Here is an 18,148-nt window from a genome sequence, read left to right as displayed (position 1 = left end):
AAGGTCACACCATAGCTAGGTGGCGAAGTCTGGAATGATCGAGTATAACGTTATTTGCTATTTAATGGGAGCGCGCTTTTATTTGAGTTTAGTGTATAATATAAATTCGTCTGTAACTTGTATAAATAAATTCGTATAAACGAACCGAGAGTATTATTTTAACGATAATTACGTTATAATATTATCCATTTTTGAATTAAATTTGTTTAAGACCGTCCAAGTTATCGTTGAAGGATATAAATAAACAAAAACAACGAATCTCGTTTTAGGTTAAGTTTATAGAACAGGTCAGAACACAAACAAAACCAACTATGAAAGTGTCGAACGGAAAACACCATTCACCACAGTAAAAGGGCTAGGACAGTTCTAGCTATTTTCCCATGTAAAATCCCATAAGAAATCGCTAAGGTCCATTCTGTTCATTTTTGTCTCATTTTGTGCAAAGCTGACTACAGGCTGACTCAACCTGACGACAGGCTGACTCGACCTGACTTGACGCTGACTCGACCTGACTACAGGCTGGCTCGACGCCGACTCACCGCTGACTCGACTCAGCGTCGAGTCAGCCTGTAGTCAGCTTTGCGCAAAATGAGACAAAAATGAACAGAATGGACCTTAGCGATTTCTTATGGAATTTTACATGGGAAAATAGCTAGAACTGTCCTAACCCTTTTACTTACCAGACTGAACGTAGTTTTAAAGCGCTGAAACACAGCTTTGTAGTTGAAACTTAAACCGATTAATTCTGGTGAACGCAGCCATTGTCTGGCTAACCGACATTGAACAGATTTTGTTTCATTCAAAAGCCGACTTTACATCGAGAAAAATTGCAGAACAGACTTTTTCTTCTTGTAGAGTTTTTTCTACTATATCTGTTATTCTATGCAACTGATCTATCATTGAGTGGCTTTCTCTAAACCCAAACTGATGATTAGGAATTAGATTTTTTTCCTCTATAATCGGTTTTAGTCTCTTTAAGATTAATTTTTCATACATTATGTCTGCGTAACTTGGAACCATAAGGGGAAGCTTTTTTAATATCAATTTTACGAAAAAAAGGTATTCTTTATAAAGTGCTCTGCATAGTCTAAAACCTAAGATGCAATCATCAGATATCAAATTTTATCAATAATATACGAGGTATGTCCAAAAATATGAATTTCGCTCAAGAGTAAAGTGCCTTTATATTTCACAATATCAAAAAGTGTTATTAAGAAAAGTTGTTTGTAATTAAAGATTATGTTATAATATGCATTTACACTCTTCTAATTGAAAAAAAAAATTTAAAACTTTCCTCAAATTACGGATACCCAACATCATTTTTATTTAAAAAAAAAATACCAAGTTTCTTGTAAAAGGTATATATTAAAATACCCTAAATAAGGGTCACAATACAAAACGTTTTCGGATTAAGGAATCCATCATCAGTGTTTAAAAGCCCTAAAATTAAGTATAACCTAATTAAATGAGATAAAAGTTAAAATTGACAGAGGTTTTCAAGAACAAGAGGTCATACTTACAAAATTTGCATGCCTGAGCCACCAAAATGTATCGGGTAAAAACCCTTTAAATGTAAATAATAAGGATGTTTTACATATTTATATAAAATTCATTGGATGGTATAGATAAACCTGGATGTTACCCAGGGCAACACAGGACTCTCTCCACGTGGTTGGAACTTGGTCCTGTGTTGCCCTGGGTAACATCCAGGTTTATCTATACCATCCAATGAATTTTATATAAATATGTAAAACATCCTTATTATTTACATTTAAAAGGTTTTTACCCGATACATTTTGGTGGCTCAGGCATGCAAATTTTGTAAGTATGACCTCTTGTTCTTGAAAACCTCTGTCAATTTTAACTTTTATCTCATTTAATTAGGTTATACTTAATTTTAGGGCTTTTAAACACTGATGATGGATTCCTTAATCCGAAAACGTTTTGTATTGTGACCCTTATTTAGGGTATTTTAATATATACCTTTTACAAGAAACTTGGTATTTTTGTGATTTATGGTATACAGCCAGCTACAGGAAGTTTATTTTCCTCCTGGATTTTTATTTAAGATAACTCCGTTATCATTAATTTTGCGAACAAAGTTATTCTTTATAAAAATGTCCGAATAGCCAATAAACTAAGATGCAGTCATAAGATATCAATTTTTTTCAATTTTATACGAGGTATGTCAAAAAATATGAATTTCGCTCAAGAGTAAAATACCTTTATAGTTCACAATATTTCAACTAGAAAGATGCAATTGCGTTTTGAAACATAGTTTTTAATTCTGAACAACTTTTTATATTAACAAATTTCAATATTGTGAAAAATAAAGGTGTTTTACTCTTCAGCGAAATTCATATTTTTTGACATACCTCGTATAAAATTGACAAAATTTAATATCTTATAACTTTATCTTAGTTGTCAGACTATGCAGAACATTTTATAAAGAATAACTTTTTTTCGTAAAATTAATAATAACGGAGCTATCAAAAATAAAAATGATGTTGGGTGTCCGTGATTTGAGGAAAATTTTCAAAAGCATTTTTTCAATTAGAAGAGTGTAAATGCAGATAACATAAATTCTAATTACAAACAACTTTTCTCAATAACAATTTTCGATATTGTGAAATATAAAGGCACTTTACTCTTGAGCGAAATTCATATTTTTTGACATACCTCGTATACTGTTAATAAAATTTGATATTCTGATGATTGCGTCTTAGATTTTAGACCATGCAGAGCACTTTATAAGGAATAACTTTTTTTCGTAAAATTGATATTAAAAAAGTTTCTTATATGGGTCCAAGTTAAGCAGACACACTGTATAATTTCGACATGACAGGCAACAATGAAATAGGCCCATATGAAGAAGCTTCTTATGGAGGTTTTTCTGGTTTTGGTGTCATGATTTCTGCCACATTCCATATCTTTGGTACGTATCTCGGTCTAAAGGAAGCATCAATAAGATGTTTTTATTATAGCTTTCCTTGAAAATTGTTTTAACACTTCTCCAGTGATGAGATCAAATCCAGGAGCTTTCTTTGGGTTTATTTTTCTTTTATTTCCATATGTTCTTTTTTGGAGTTACAGGGCTAATCTCTATTCATCTTGATCAGGGAGCTCCCAGTTTATTATTTCTTGTTCTTCATTTGCTTGCAGAGTATTTTCTAGGTGATCAGCAAACCTGTTGGCCTTTTGTATATTGCTTCTTGCCCAGCTATCATTAGTATTTCCAATTGGTGGATTCTGTAAAATTGGCCTTTTTAATCGTTTGGTATTCAGTAGCACTAGCATTTGATAGTTCGCTTAGGCAGATGCTAACCGATTCGTTTTTAATTCTTTAAATTTCTCTTTTTAATTGTTGTGTGGCATTATTTAATCTACTTTTATCAACTTTATCAACTGATGCTCTAGTTAGACTGTCTTAGTTTTCTTTTTTCAGATATCATTTCTCTGATTTCTTTTGGGTAGTTATTTCCTTTTATTTTTTCGACACTGTTCTTGCTGTTGTTCCAAGCAAGTTGTTGTACATTTTTATTGAGTAATTCTACTTCTGCCTCTAATTGATCAATGGTTATTAATGGAACTGGGAAGTTAATCTTCTCTTCATGGTCTATCTGGAAACTTCTCCAGTTAGTATTTTTGTTAACAATTCTAGGGGCTTTCTTTTTCGATACCAGTGTCACTGAGTGTAAGAATATCCTCTTCTAACTCTATGTAATTTGCTGAAATATTTCTGACTACAGAGAAGTACAGACAAGGTGACTCGTTAAGCCCACTGCTCTGTAATATAATAATGGACGAAATAATAGAAGCAGTACGTAAAGGTCATGGTTACAGAATGGGGAACAAAGAAATCCAAAAATCCAGAAGACGATCTCCAAAGATTAACGCACATCTTCAATACAACAGCCAAGAAATACAACGTCGTCGTCACGGCAAAACTCACTAAGTCCACTTTTGTCAAAATTGAGTTGTGTCCTGATCGATTCACAATATCAATAATTTTCATAGTCTGGCAAAAATAACGAAGTCCTAGAAAGTACCTAGAGATGGTTGCCTGAAAGTCACTGAATATGCATAAGTCCAAAATTACCATTGTGTTGTCAGACAGAAGTCACTAAATGTTCGTTTTCTCAGATCTGTTATTTTGGATTTAGTGACTTTTGCCGCGACGACGACGACAATATGAAAAAAACCAAATGTAGAAATCAAATGTAGAAAAAAAACTAAATGTACGACAACATATAAATACCCACTACGATTTAAAACCGAAATTGATGGGAAAATAATAAAGCAGGAAGCAACGTTTAGATATCTGGGAATAGATATAACCAGTTACGGAGTAACTTAACACAATCTGGAAGTTACAGTAACTTAATGACACAATCTGGAAGAAAACACCTAAGACAAGACACAAAAGGAAGAATCTATAAAGCAGCAATTAGACCTATATTGACATACACGGCGGAGACAAGACCTGACACATCTAAAACGAGACGACTACTAGAAACAAAAGAGATGGAAATACTCCGACAAATATCAGGGAAAAGTCTGTTGGATAGGGAGAGAAGCGAAAACATAAGATCATGCGATGTAGAAGACATAAATAGATGGGTGTCAAAACGGAAACAGGGCCCTGATTCTAATTCAAATTTCGACTGAAAACAAGTCGCTTTCAATATGGCGACGTTGAAATGCGACTGTGCGAGCCTTGTGGATTTTAGTTGAACTAACGAAATGACGTCACAAAATAGCGACTATCGAAATTAATAGCAACTCCAAAAAAGTGGTTGATATTATAATTTCGAGTCGAAATTGTTGTGACTGTGACACGGACATGAATGAATGGCCGAAAGCGAGGTTAGGTTTAGTTTAGGAGATGCGTTTTGTTTGTTTCTTGCAAGGAAAACTAAAGCAAAAGGTATTAATATGGCTGGGTTTTATGGAAATTTGCTGGTTTTGGAGGAATTAGATAGAATAGTATTAAATTAGAAATATAATAAATATAATATAGAATTTCCACAATGTGAATTATCAACTCAATGAAAAATGTAAGGTAATAATCTGGGAAAATTAGTATAAAACAAGGAAAATTATGTACCATCAATTTGTTGCTGGACATACTGGAATCAAATCTTAAGATTTCATATATTAGTAATATAGCTATGCAAAGTCCGCAGAAAGTGTGCTATTTGGTTTATAAACAAATTAGCGCTCCGAAATATTTTTTTCAATTATTGCTCTGTAACTCAGAAGATTTTAACGTTAAACCAAAAACACTCACATAAAAATTCACTGTAATTTAATTCTACACATAGATATTTTTTTCCGATTTCAGTCGGCGGAAATTTTCCTCGGAAAATTCGGGGTTTCCAAACAAAATGTTTAATTTTCAACTAAGATTTTAGGGCAGTAATTATTTATCAATAATTAAATAACTTGGTGACATAAATCTTTTTTGTTATGAGTGTCTTGAAGATATGAAAATTTGTATGTACAAAGAGGACCGGAATAAAAAGGTAATGGTTCAGAGATTGAAATCCTGTTGTTTATAACTCTGTCGCAAATGCCGGTCAAATTTGACCGGTTATACCTGCCCTTTTCAACAGCGTTAACTTAATTTAATTTAATCTAATATTTTCTGACGGGTTCTATTTGTTTATAAGCCAAAAAATTGTTTCCTTATAACATTCCTGAGACCGCTCAAATAGTCCAATTTCAATTCTGTAAAGTACGTTGAATAGGTATAGTGCTTTTTTATACGAAAATCATAGTTATTCTGGTATATCATAATCTTTCTGGTTATTATTTCGACCGAAATTTTTTAATTAACATTTTAATTATTGCTAAACTATTCGCGGTGTGCAAGTACTTGGGAGGGATACGAGAAACGATCGTGCGCGAATAACGGAGAAATATTGCAACTTTCTTAAATAATTCATATTGTCAATTGAAATTGTCAAATTGACGTACATTTCATACCTACTGTCGTTGAAGAAGAAAAATTATATATTGCTCCACAATATTGCTATGATATACAATTATTATATAAAGGTAAATTTAATTAATTGTATTTTGCTTGCAGTACTACATTTTAATAACTAATTTTATTTACTACATACAATTGTTTACGTTTTAATAACATAATCTGAATCTTATTTTTTCTTCTTATTATTTTTTTGGACTATGGCCTTGACAATTATCCAGTAACCAGGACTAATATAATTGGCCAATATAATTAAAAGTGCGAATAAAGTTTCAGAGCGTAGAAACCAGGTGTCGCTTTGCCGAGTCACCGGTCTCCTGATATACAGAGAGGGCTAAATTATGGAATAAATTTATTTTCTTTAAAATGGACGATTTTAGAGAAAAATACCGAAACAGGTCGATTTTTATTTTTGAATTAAATTTTTTTCGTATATATTTCAAACTAGTGACGTCATCCATCCGAGCGTGATTACGTAATTGATTATTTTTTTATATATATGAATATGAATGAATATGAATAGGGGTCGTGTGGAAGCTCATTTAAAAAGGCGTTCAATTCTCTATTCAGTATTATAAACATTAATATCATTATTTATAAAGGGTGGCCAAAAAAATTTTTTGAATTAAATCAATTGACGCAAAAAGAAGAATGTATGTAATTTATTTAACTCAAAATACATTCTATTGCTGTCAGAAAATAGAAAAAAAATGTTTATTTGGCAAATAAACATTGCTTTTAGCTTAAATTAAATGTTCAATCTGCCAATAGGTAGGAGGGAGGCTGTTTGTGATTTAATTTAAGCGAAAAGAAATGTTTATTTGTGAAATAAACCTTTTCTATTTTCTGACAGCAGTACAATGTATTTTGAGTTAAATAAATTACATACATTCTTCTTTTTGTGCCAATGAATTTAATTCAAAAATTATTTTTTGGCAACCCTGTATAAATAATGATATTAATGTTTATATTGCTGAATAGAGAATTGAACGCCCTTTCAAATGACCTACCACACGACCCCCATTCCCATTAAAAAAATTATCAATTACGTCATCACGCTCAGATGGATGACGTCACTAGTATGAACTATATGCCAAAAATTGTAATTTAAAAATAAAAATCGACCTGTTTCGGGATTTTGCTCCAAAATCGTCCATTTTAGAGAAAATGAATTTATTCCATAATTTAGCCCATCTCTGTATAATCTACTACCTATAAAAAATCTTTCATGTCATCAATTTATTTAATTATTGATAAATAATTCCCTAAAAATTTAATTGAAAATTGCAGATTTTTTTTAACTCGGGATTTTCCGAGTAAAATTTTTGTTGAAGGAAATCGGAAAAAAATATCTTTGTGCAGAACTAAATTACGGTGAAGTTTTATTTGAGTGTTTTTGGCTTAAAGGAAAAAGCTTAGAAGTTACAGAGCACTAATTGAAAAAAAAAAGAAGATTTAGGAGTGCTAATTTGTTTATAAATAAAATAACACACTTTCTGCGGACTTGTCATACCCCATATTACTAATATATGCAATCTTAAGATTCGATTTTAGCAATAAAATAGCTGGTAAATAACTTTTCCCAAAAATGGCATTTTTTCGATAATTTTCCCAGACTATCAACAAATGTTGCGTAGCCAATAAAATCAATAAACCGGAGCGCCAACTCAAATTCTGAGCAGTGTCAAAATGATAACGTTAATATCCCCAGTTGTAACTAGTATCGAAATGAATAAGAATCGCTATAAATTGCGACCATCATGGCGGCCTCGAAATTCAATAGCGACCTCGAAATGAATTAGAATCAGGCCCCAGGTGTGGAACGAACACATTAGTAGAATGGCAGAGGATAGGATAGTACGAATAGCACGACATAAGTCACCAAATGGACGAAGAAGTATTGGCAGACCAAGAGAAAGATGGTGCGATAACTTAAACAATTTAGGAGGCTAATATTGAAGAAGAAACAGGCTTTAAAGTATACATACAGGAAGGAAGAAGAAGAAAGAAGTCAGTGAGGTCTGGGAGTTTATTTGTGTCGAATAGGCCAGTATGTTGGCTTTCCCGTTGATATTGCGACGCATTTTATGTATTTCAGTGCTTCCAAAAATTCTTTCCCTTTGGTGTGACAAAATCCTTTGCCTAAATGTGTAAACACCAAAGAAAAATCTAAAATAATAAAAAAAATTAGCGGAATCCGTTAATCTGTTCATGAAAATATCAACTATGAAAATGCGAATAATTTTAGGTGATGCATAACTTTCGAAACTATGTTTATTTGGGTAAAAACCCTTTAAATGTTATAAAGTTTTTAGATTATTTATGTTCTGTTATTAAAAGGATGTGGTGTTTAAAATATTAAACTCAGTTGCCATTACACTAAATTCAAATAAGACATGCAGTGCCTGTAAATAAAGATTACAGTTGTTAAAGGTACTAAACGTACCTACTCGTTCCATAATAACAGGTAAATCACGTTATCACTTTGTCTCTTTTCTCGATTATTTGATTTTATTGTTAGTGTAGAAACATAGGTTGAACTTAGCAAATTCGACACAAGTTCGGTTTTATTTTTTTCTGGTATATCAAGGAGTGCTTATTATGAGCCTTACTTTTTCTCAAAAGATTACGCCCCGGAATACCCATTTTGATCCCTTTAAAGGGGGTACTTTGTGGTTTTTGCGAAACGTAGCCCTTCCTGTACGTTTTTGCAAAAAATTCCTTAATAGAAATATGAAGAGACTATATTTCCTACAATTTATTTCGCGACAGCATATGTCTATCACCCACGGTTTAGCGGGGTTGGCGCCCCAAAGTTGACAAGTTTTTAAAAAAGATGTTTTAGGAAAAAAATTATTTTTCCCTAACTGTAATTGGAATCAAGAAGAAACCCTGCGGCAATTAATCACAAATAAGTGGCTGATTTTTGGTATAGGTTTCATTTAAGGGCAATTGCCCATTTTTTAATTACAGGGTGTTAAATTTTAAAAACCCCATTTTATACCATTTGAACCGCTTATACTAGCGTAAAAAACTTTCAGCGGTTACCCGTGTACAAGTGTTATTTACAAATTTGTATAATGCACTCCCATATTTTCTGCGGAACCACCCAAAAAAAAGGAGAATTAATAAAGAGAATATGCAAAAATTGATTTTGGGCCACCACTGTGGCTTTAGGGTGCAAAGACAGTAAAACATGCATAGGTCATAATGTGTAGCAGACAGTGTGTTCTTTTATTTGCCATAAGTAAAAAAAAACAACAAGTGGAGGCCACCAAAGCATTTTTGAGGTTTACGGCGCCACTGTACCGTAACGTTTGCTTATACGAAAAAAATGCATAGCACCTTATTTGTAGAGAAAATAGTGGTCTTTAATTATGTGTAAGTTTTGTTTCAAAAAATGCATAGGTAATGAGGAAATCGTAAAAACATACTCGCCAAACTTATTTTTAGGGATATAGGTAGTTTCCGCAGGGATGTGCAATAACCATATATATTTATGAAAAACCTTACAGATGATAGGTCCATATGGGTCAATCACGCATAATTTTAGGTGATGCATAACTTTTGAAACTATGTTTATTTGGGTAAAAACTCTTTAAATGTTATAAAGTTTTTAGATTATTTATATTCTGTTATTAAAAGTATGTGGTGTTTAAAATATTAAGCTCAGTTGCCATTTACACTAAATTCAAATAAGACATGCAGTGCCTGTAAATAAAGATTACAGTTGTTAAAGGTACTAAACGTACCTACTCGTTCCATAATAACAGGTAAATCACGTTATCACTTTGTCTCTTTTCTCGATTATTTGATTTTATTGTTAGTGTAGAAACAGGTTGAACTTAGCAAACTCGACACAAGTTCGGTTTTATTTTTTTCTGGTATATCAAGGAGTGCTTATTATGAGCCTTACTTTTTCTCAAAAGATTACGCCCCGGAATACCCATTTTGATCCCTTTAAAGGGGGTACTTTGTGGTTTTTGCGAAACGTAGCCCTTCCTGTACGTTTTTGCAAAAAATTCCTTAATAGAAATATGAAGAGACTATATTTCCTACAATTTATTCCGCGACAGCATATGTCTATCACCCACGGTTTAGCGGGGTTGGCGCCCCAAAGTTGACAAGTTTTTAAAAAAGATGTTTTAGGAAAAAAATTATTTTTCCCTAACTGTAATTGGAATCAAGAAGAAACCCTGCGGCAATTAATCACAAATAAGTGGCTGATTTTTGGTATAGGCTTCATTTAAGGGCAATTGCCCATTTTTTAATTACAGGGTGTTAAATTTTAAAAACCCCATTTTATACCATCTGAACCGCTTATGCTAGCGTAAAAAAACTTTCAGCGGTTACCCGTGTACAAGTGTTATTTACAAATTTGTATAATGCACTCCCATATTTTCTGCGGAACCACCCAAAAAAGGAGAATTAATAAAGAGAATATGCAAAAATTGATTTTGGGCCACCACTGTGGCTTTAGGGTGCAAAGACAGTAAAACATGCATAGGTCATAATGTGTAGCAGACAGTGTGTTCTTTTATTTGCCATAAGTAAAAAAAAAAACAAAAAGTGGAGGCCACCAAAGCATTTTTGAGGTTTACGGCGCCACTGTACCGTAACGGTTGCTTATACGAAAAAAATGCATAGCACCTTATTTGTAGAGAAAATAGTGGTCTTTAATTATGTGTAAGTTTTGTTTCAAAAAATGCACAGGTAATGAGGAAATCGTAAAAACATACTCGCCAAACTTATTTTTAGGGATAGGGGTAGTTTCCGCAGGGATGTGCAATAACCATATATATTTATGAAAAACCTTATAGATGATAGGCCCATATGGGTCAAAAAGCCAATTTTTTTTTCAACCCCCGTTTAATTTTTATTTGCTACAGCGTTTGCACAAGGAAATCGCTGGTGTCCATGCATCGATAATAAGAACGTGTACAAAATAATATTATGCAGCATTTTAATAAAAATATACACTGAGCGGCACAAAAAATGGCCACCCCACAAAATGGGTAATTTTTGATGTCGTGCATTTTCTAAATCTGTTGTCCGATTTAAGTGATTTTTTTAACATGTTATAGCCTTATTCTTTAACAATGTCGCTGAAATAAAATTATTGCTAGACAGGTAAATGATCATTGTATACCGGGTGTACCAATCAAACTGTGTTTTATTCTCAAAGTTCACCACACCCTGTGTAATATTCTAGCATTTATAAAATATTGAAATTAAAACCTAACTATAGCCGCAGGTTTTCTTAACATTCTGTTTTTTGATTCATTCGCTTATGTTGGATAATAAAAAAGTTAGGTACTTTAACAACTAGCCATGTTCTTCATTAATACAGGGTGTTTCTAAATAAGTGCTACAAACTTTAAGGGGCAAATCTGCATAAAAAAATAATGGCCGTTTGCTTTTTAAACACATGTCGGCAAATGCTTCGTTTCCGAGATACTGGATGTTGAATTATTTTCTTACAAACTGACGATTTATTTATTGCTCTAAAACCGGTTGAGATATGAAAATGAAATTTGGTAGGTTTTAAGATACAGTGATTGCACATTTTTTGACATGCAATTAAGGATTTTATATTCTTCATTGGCGCGCATACGGGTAATACGACGGGTAATATTACCCGCATGCACGCCAATGGTGAATATAAAATTCTTAGTTGTATGTCAAAAAATGTGCAATAACTGTATCTTAAAACCTACCAAATTTCATTTTCATATCTCAACCAGTTTTAGAGCAATAAATAGATCGTCAGTTTGTAAGAATATAATTCAACATCCAGTATCTCGGAAACGAAGCATTTGCCGACATGTGTTTATAAAGCAAACTGCCATTATTTTTTTATGCAGATTTGTCCCTTAAAGTTTGTCGCACTTATTTAGAAACACCTTGTATTAATGAAGAACATGGCTAGTTGTTAAAGTACCTTACTTTTTTATTATCCAACATAAGCGAATGAATCACAAATTACCCCCTTTAAAGGGATGACAATGGGTGTTCCGGGGCAAAATCCTTTAAGAAAAAGTTAGTCTCATAATAAGAACCCCTTGATATACAAGAAAAAAAATATTCAATACTTTACGCAATTATACACGTAACTGTTATCCAAAATATTCAAAACCTGAACGGAAAGCGCCATCTCTTATGTTGCCGGTGACGATATCGTTATCAACTAATGTTTACATCCACTGCATGTCTCATGTGAATGAACTGTAATGTGAGGTTCTACCCGCGCGGAGAGAGTCCTGTGATACCTCAGGTTAAATCCAGGAATATTTTAAACATCACATCCTTTTAACAACATAATGTAAACAATTTAAAAAGTTGATAACATTTAATAGGTTTTTAACCAAATATTTTGGTGGCTCAGGCATGTACATTGACCTATAATAAGCACTGATGATGGAATTAGTATTCCGAAAACGTCCTGTGATATAACCCTTTTTAGAAATCTTTATAAATACACCTTTTACAAAGTAATTTAATTTAACAACAAAAAAAACATGGTTGCAAATAAACAAACTCACATTAAACTATGAAAAAACTAAATATATACCTTTTGCAATATATAAAAATTCTCTGCCAACTTTTAATTCATTAAAAATAAATAAAAAACAACAAATATCTAAAGCAGAGTACATAAAATATTTACGAGTTTTAATTGACAGGCACCTTAAATGGGACTTACAAATAAAAAATATTATAAGAAAAATACGAGGACTGCTACCAAAATTCCGCTATTTAAAAGAGTTTTTGGATGTTGAACAGCTTAAAATGCTTTACCTGTCTCTAGTACAATCTCATCTTGTATATGGGATTTTAGGATGGGGTGGAGTAGCTGATTGCCATCTGGTGACCCTTCAAAATACTCAGAAATGGTTTCTTAAACTAATATATGGAAAACGAAAAACATATCCCTCAGACCAACTTTTTCATGAAACTCAGGTTCTTGATGTTCGGCAATTGTACTGCTTAGAGTTACTTAAAAATATTTATAAAGATAAAATTCCTCTTAAAGTAAAAGTGTCAAATTATGAAACAAGAAGAAAATTGAATGTCGAATGTCTTCACACTTTAAAAACAATCACACAACGGTCAATTAAATATTTTGCTCCAAGAATATACAATCAATTGCCCATAAATTTGAAAAATATCAAAAATTTTTGTTTGTATAAAAAATTAGTTACTGCTTGGGTAAAAGAAAACAGGAAATTTTGTAACAATTTAATAAATTTAAATTATACTAGATAAAAAAACATAGAAATTAGATTAGAAACTGTAAAATAAAATAATGATTTGTAAAAAAACAATAAACATAAACTTGTCAATATTAGACAGATTAAGTCAACAAGCATGTTTATGCTTTTAAGACTTTTTTTACGTTTATTTTAGTGTAAGTAAACCGAAATTGTAAATTATTGTACTAACTATTAATTTGAATAAACGTATATTATTATTATTAATGTATTCTCTAAAAATGTTAATGATTTTTCGTTCGTTTTAGGCTGCCAGTGCTCATTCGGATTCGGAAGATAATTCTGGTGACGATGATAGTCACGACGACCAAGACCAACCTGCTAACTAGCAGGAACTGACTGAGCTTTGCTGCCAAATTCCTTCGATTGTATGTCATCCTCTTTGATGTTTTAGCCGCAATACAAGTTGGCGACAGCTGTTTTGAATCGATCAAGATGATCATTTTTTATATTGTTTATTTTTTTTATCTTTAGATATAGACTTCAGTAAATTTTTGACGTTGATTTCGGTTATGTATATATGGCTTCTATTCTGATTGCATTAATTTGTAATATTGACTGCAATTCATTTTGTAATATTTAAAGTTATATTGAATTTAATTAAATGTTTTAATTTAAGATATTTTCAATATTGTTAACCCATTGATGGCTAAAAGTTTTGAAAAAAAAATTTGTTGCCTTCTTTTATTTTTAATTAATGTTCATATAGACAAGGCGACAAGATCGGGTTCGTTCAGATAAATATTCCCATGGGATTTTTTGCAGTCACTTTCATGAGATGTTCCAGGATAAGGTTCAATAGATCGTTCATGCGAAAAGTTCTTCTTCTTTTGGCATCATAACCCTGAATGGGTCTTTGCCTGTCTGGCTATGTCCTTCCATTCAGATCTCTCTTGTGCCCTTCTTCTCCATTGTCTCATGTTCACGGTTTTCAGGTCGTCTTCCACATCATCCACCCATCCCGTTCTGGGCCTTCCTTTTTGGCCTTCCTATCGGCTTCCATTGTAATATGTTCTTTGTTGTTTTTTCATCGTCTTGTCTCTGCACATGTCCCAGCCATGACACAAATCTTTGACTTTCCACAAATCGTACAATATCGTAACCTTAATTCAATTTATTAACCTCGTTTTTTCTCCTGAATCTCCAAGTGCCGTCTTCCTCTTGCACCGGGCCATATACTTTTCTCAGTATTTTTCTCTCGAATGTCCTGAGTTGGGCTTCATCCCTTTTCGTCATTATCCAGGTTTCACAGCCATAGGTTACTACAGGTCTAACCAATATTCTGTAGATAGTCATTTTTGGTTCGTTTGTCTAATAATTTCGATGTCATCAATCTTTTATTAGAATAGTGTGTAAGATTCTGGAAATACGTGCATTAATTTCGCTACTTACGGAATTCTTCTGATTGATTTTTGTGCCCCAGATATGTGAAGGCATCTAATGATGAACACGTTCAATAGTTTAGTAGTTTTGACGAAAAGTAGTTCTAATGTATTTAAACAATTTTTTAAAACAAACTGTAAAACTCCATTTTTTCGACCCGTACATTTTTTTTCATTCTTGGGCCATTCTGAACAAAAAAGGTCTCTTGTAATTTTTCTTTAAAGTTGATCGTTTTCGAGTTATAACAATTTAAAATTAGAAAAGAAACCAAAAATGACCATTTTCAAGGTTCAAAAACAAACGTAAAAATATTTTTAAATTCATGTACTTAAATTCAAGTGAAAACCTTGCTCTATCAGAGGCCTATACGTGTTTTTGGCTTATTTTATATTAAATTATCGTGTTTTAATTGTTAATGTTAAAATACTCTTGAATTGAATATACAGGGTGTTTGGTAAAGAGTGGGCCATAGCTTAACCTTAGATTCCTGAGGTTAAAATAGGTCAATTTAAGCTAACTTACCTTCCAAGGGTAGCCGAATAGGTCGATTTAAGCTAACCAAAAGTTGATAATAACCGAAATACAGGGTGTCAAAGTCAAACTTTTATTTTATTTATTTTTAAATATTTCCTGACAGGCATGGGACAACACGAAATTTGGTAAGTGGTGCTGGTACTCTACACCCTATTATGGTGTTAAACATGTTAAATGTTTAAATTATGTTAAACAAACGTTTCTGGCTACTACCAGAGGCGTACGACGGGGGAACGTGAATGGTTGACTCTTCCCAAATTCTACGCCACTGGCGGAATTTCTATTTTAGTGCAATTTTTTATTCTTCAATACTTTCTATGTAAATAACATACTCTTCATTTGTAACAATAAAGCCATTAGTTTTCGAGATATTTGAAGCTAAAAACGAAGGAGCATAATACATTAATCAAAGTAAGTGAGCCTTTTCATTTTTAACTTCAAATATCTCGAAAACTAATGACTTTATCGTTACGAATGAAGAGTATATTATTTGCATAGAAAGTATTGTAGAATCTAAAAATTATGCTAAAATAGCAGTTTCGTCAGTGGCGTAGAATTTGGGAAGGGTCAATTATTCACTTTCCCCTGTCGTACGTCTCTGGTATTAACCAGAAACGATTATTTAACATAATTTAGTAGGGTGTATAGTACCTACACTTTCTGCCAAGTATCATAAGAATATGTCAAATAGTTTTATAGTACCGGGCACACATATTTCTTATAGTTTTAAATAAAGAATAAATTATTTAAAAAAAAATACTTTAAAATAATTTGACATATCCCTGTAATACTTGGCAGAAAGTGTAGGCACTGTACACCCTACTAAATTATGTTAAATAATTGGTTCTGGCTACTACCAGAGGCGTACGACAGGGGAAAGTGAATGGTTAACCCTTCCAAAATTCTACGCCACTGATGAAACTGCTATCTTAGCATAATTTTTAGATTCTACAATACATATGCAAATAATATACTCTTCATTCGTAACGATAAAGTCATTAGTTTTCGAGATATTTTAAGTTAAAAATGAAAAGGCACACTTATTTTGATTAATGTATTCTGCTCCTTCGTTTTTAACTTCAAATATCTCGAAAAGTAATGGCTTTATCGTTACGAATAAAGAGTATGTTATTTACATAGAAAGTATTGGAGAATCAAAAAGTTGCACTAAAATAGCAATAGTAGAATTTGGGAAGAGTCAACCATTCACGTTCCCCCGTCGTACGTCTCTGGTAGTAGCCAGAAACGTTTGTTTAACATAATTAAGTAGGGTGTACAGTACCAGCACCACTTACCAAATTTCGTGTTGTTGTCCCATGCCTGTCAGGAAATATTAAAAAATAAATAAAATAAAAGTTTAACTTTGACACCCTGTATTTCGGTTATCATCAACTTTTATACAAAGGTAAGTTAGCTTAAATCGACCTATTTAAACCTCAGGAATCTAAGGTTAAGCTATGGCCCATTCTTCACCAAACACCCTGTATGCACTTTTTATATTCAAACATAATAGGTTTGTGCGTAGTACGATCCAATCGATCAGCAACCGTTGCCAACCATCAGACGCATGCGCAGTTAACAGTTAGCGCTGCGCAGTTAACAGTTCGACTTCGTAGACTACGAACGCGGTTGCGTCTGACGGTTGGCAACGGTTGCTGATCGTTCTACGAACAAACCTAATACGTATTACTTCTGTTTTTAAGCCTTGAAAATCGTGATTTTTCGTTTTTTTTTCAGTTTTAAATTGTTTATAACTCGAAAACGATTAATTTTAGAGAAAAATTATAAGAGACCTTTTTTGTTCAGAATACTCCAAAAACTCTAAAGAATTGTACTGCCGAAAAATTTATTTTTACAATGTGTTTAAAAAAATGTTTTAAATAAATTAGGACCAGTTTTCGCATGGGCGTTCTCTTGAACCTTATCCTGGGGTATATCCTGAAAGCTTTTCCCCTTGTCTAATAGGTATAAAACTTTAATTAGAATAATACTTTTGATTTATATCGTTTGCATTCACTACTGATTAAATAAACTATCTTGTGTCTGCTTTTTTTAATGTTTGGCCATTGATGGGTTGAAAATAAAGGTTCTATTCGAAGATTTATTCTTCATGTCATGTAGAGTAAGGCAGGACCTTAAATTAACTAACAATGTGTATTAAAATTACAATTTATATTTTCAATTGAAAAGTTGAACTAACCCTTAGTAATAAGTTCTATTTTATTTATTTAGTCACAGTCAAAATAAATAAAATAGCTCAAAAACTCATTTGTCGTTTGATCATTTTGTTGTTATTTATTTTATATTCATTTAGAAAGAGGAAAACTATTTAGGCATAAATAGAGTCAAGCAATACACCTTGTAAGAAGATATTATAAACAAGACAAGGCCGCAGAATGTTTTCATGGATAAAAGGTGTAAAGGAATTGACTAAAATGAATACATGTGACTTGATTATGTAAAATTTATGTTCGGCGAAATAATAAGTAATGGCGGAGGTACCATGAGAAGAAGGTGCATTACAGTAGGAAATAAAATTTTTATACAAGAATCCAAATTCACATGTACCGTGTGTCCCAATAAGAATGGCTCTCGGCCGTATCTCAGGAACCATTTACAGTACAGCTTTGAGAAAAAAATATTTATAACAAAAGTTGCCTCGGGAAAAGCCTGGAAATTATTTTCATAATTGTAGGTCCACCGCTAGAGGGCCTAATTGAATATCAAAAATTAAAAAATCAAAATTTTACAAAAGTTACCTAATGAAAGGGCACTGGAAATTAAATAATCGCTTTCTTCATAAAATTCTGCGCATATTTGATTTCACAAGTTTACCTTTGCAAATAAGAGGTGGGGGTGAGTGGGAAACTTCTTATGAAAAAATGGCTGTAAGTCCGGTTCTGCTAAATCGAATTTTGCATACTTGGTCTTGTTGAAAACAGCTCTTTTTCGTCAATGTAAGTGTCTT

The 18,148-nt window shown here is 32.5% G+C and overlaps 1 protein-coding gene across 1 annotated transcript in view; it reads left to right on the top strand.

The window, feature by feature from the left end:
• The window catches only part of LOC114332023 (nucleolar transcription factor 1-A), a 73,481-nt gene extending 56,033 nt beyond the window's left edge, over positions 1-17,448 (top strand). Inside the window, exon 10 of the mRNA XM_050641482.1 lies at positions 13,512-17,448. Coding sequence (XP_050497439.1) covers positions 13,512-13,592 — 81 coding nt within the window. The 3' untranslated portion in view covers positions 13,593-17,448. The remainder of the gene's footprint in view (positions 1-13,511) is intronic.
• The last annotated feature ends 700 nt before the right edge of the window (positions 17,449-18,148 follow it).

The sequence above is a fragment of the Diabrotica virgifera genome, chromosome 10, assembly GCF_917563875.1.
Source record: "Diabrotica virgifera virgifera chromosome 10, PGI_DIABVI_V3a".
NCBI lineage: Eukaryota > Metazoa > Arthropoda > Insecta > Coleoptera > Chrysomelidae > Diabrotica > Diabrotica virgifera.
Note: the sequence above shows the minus strand (reverse complement) of the source record. Positions and strands in the feature narration are given on the sequence as shown.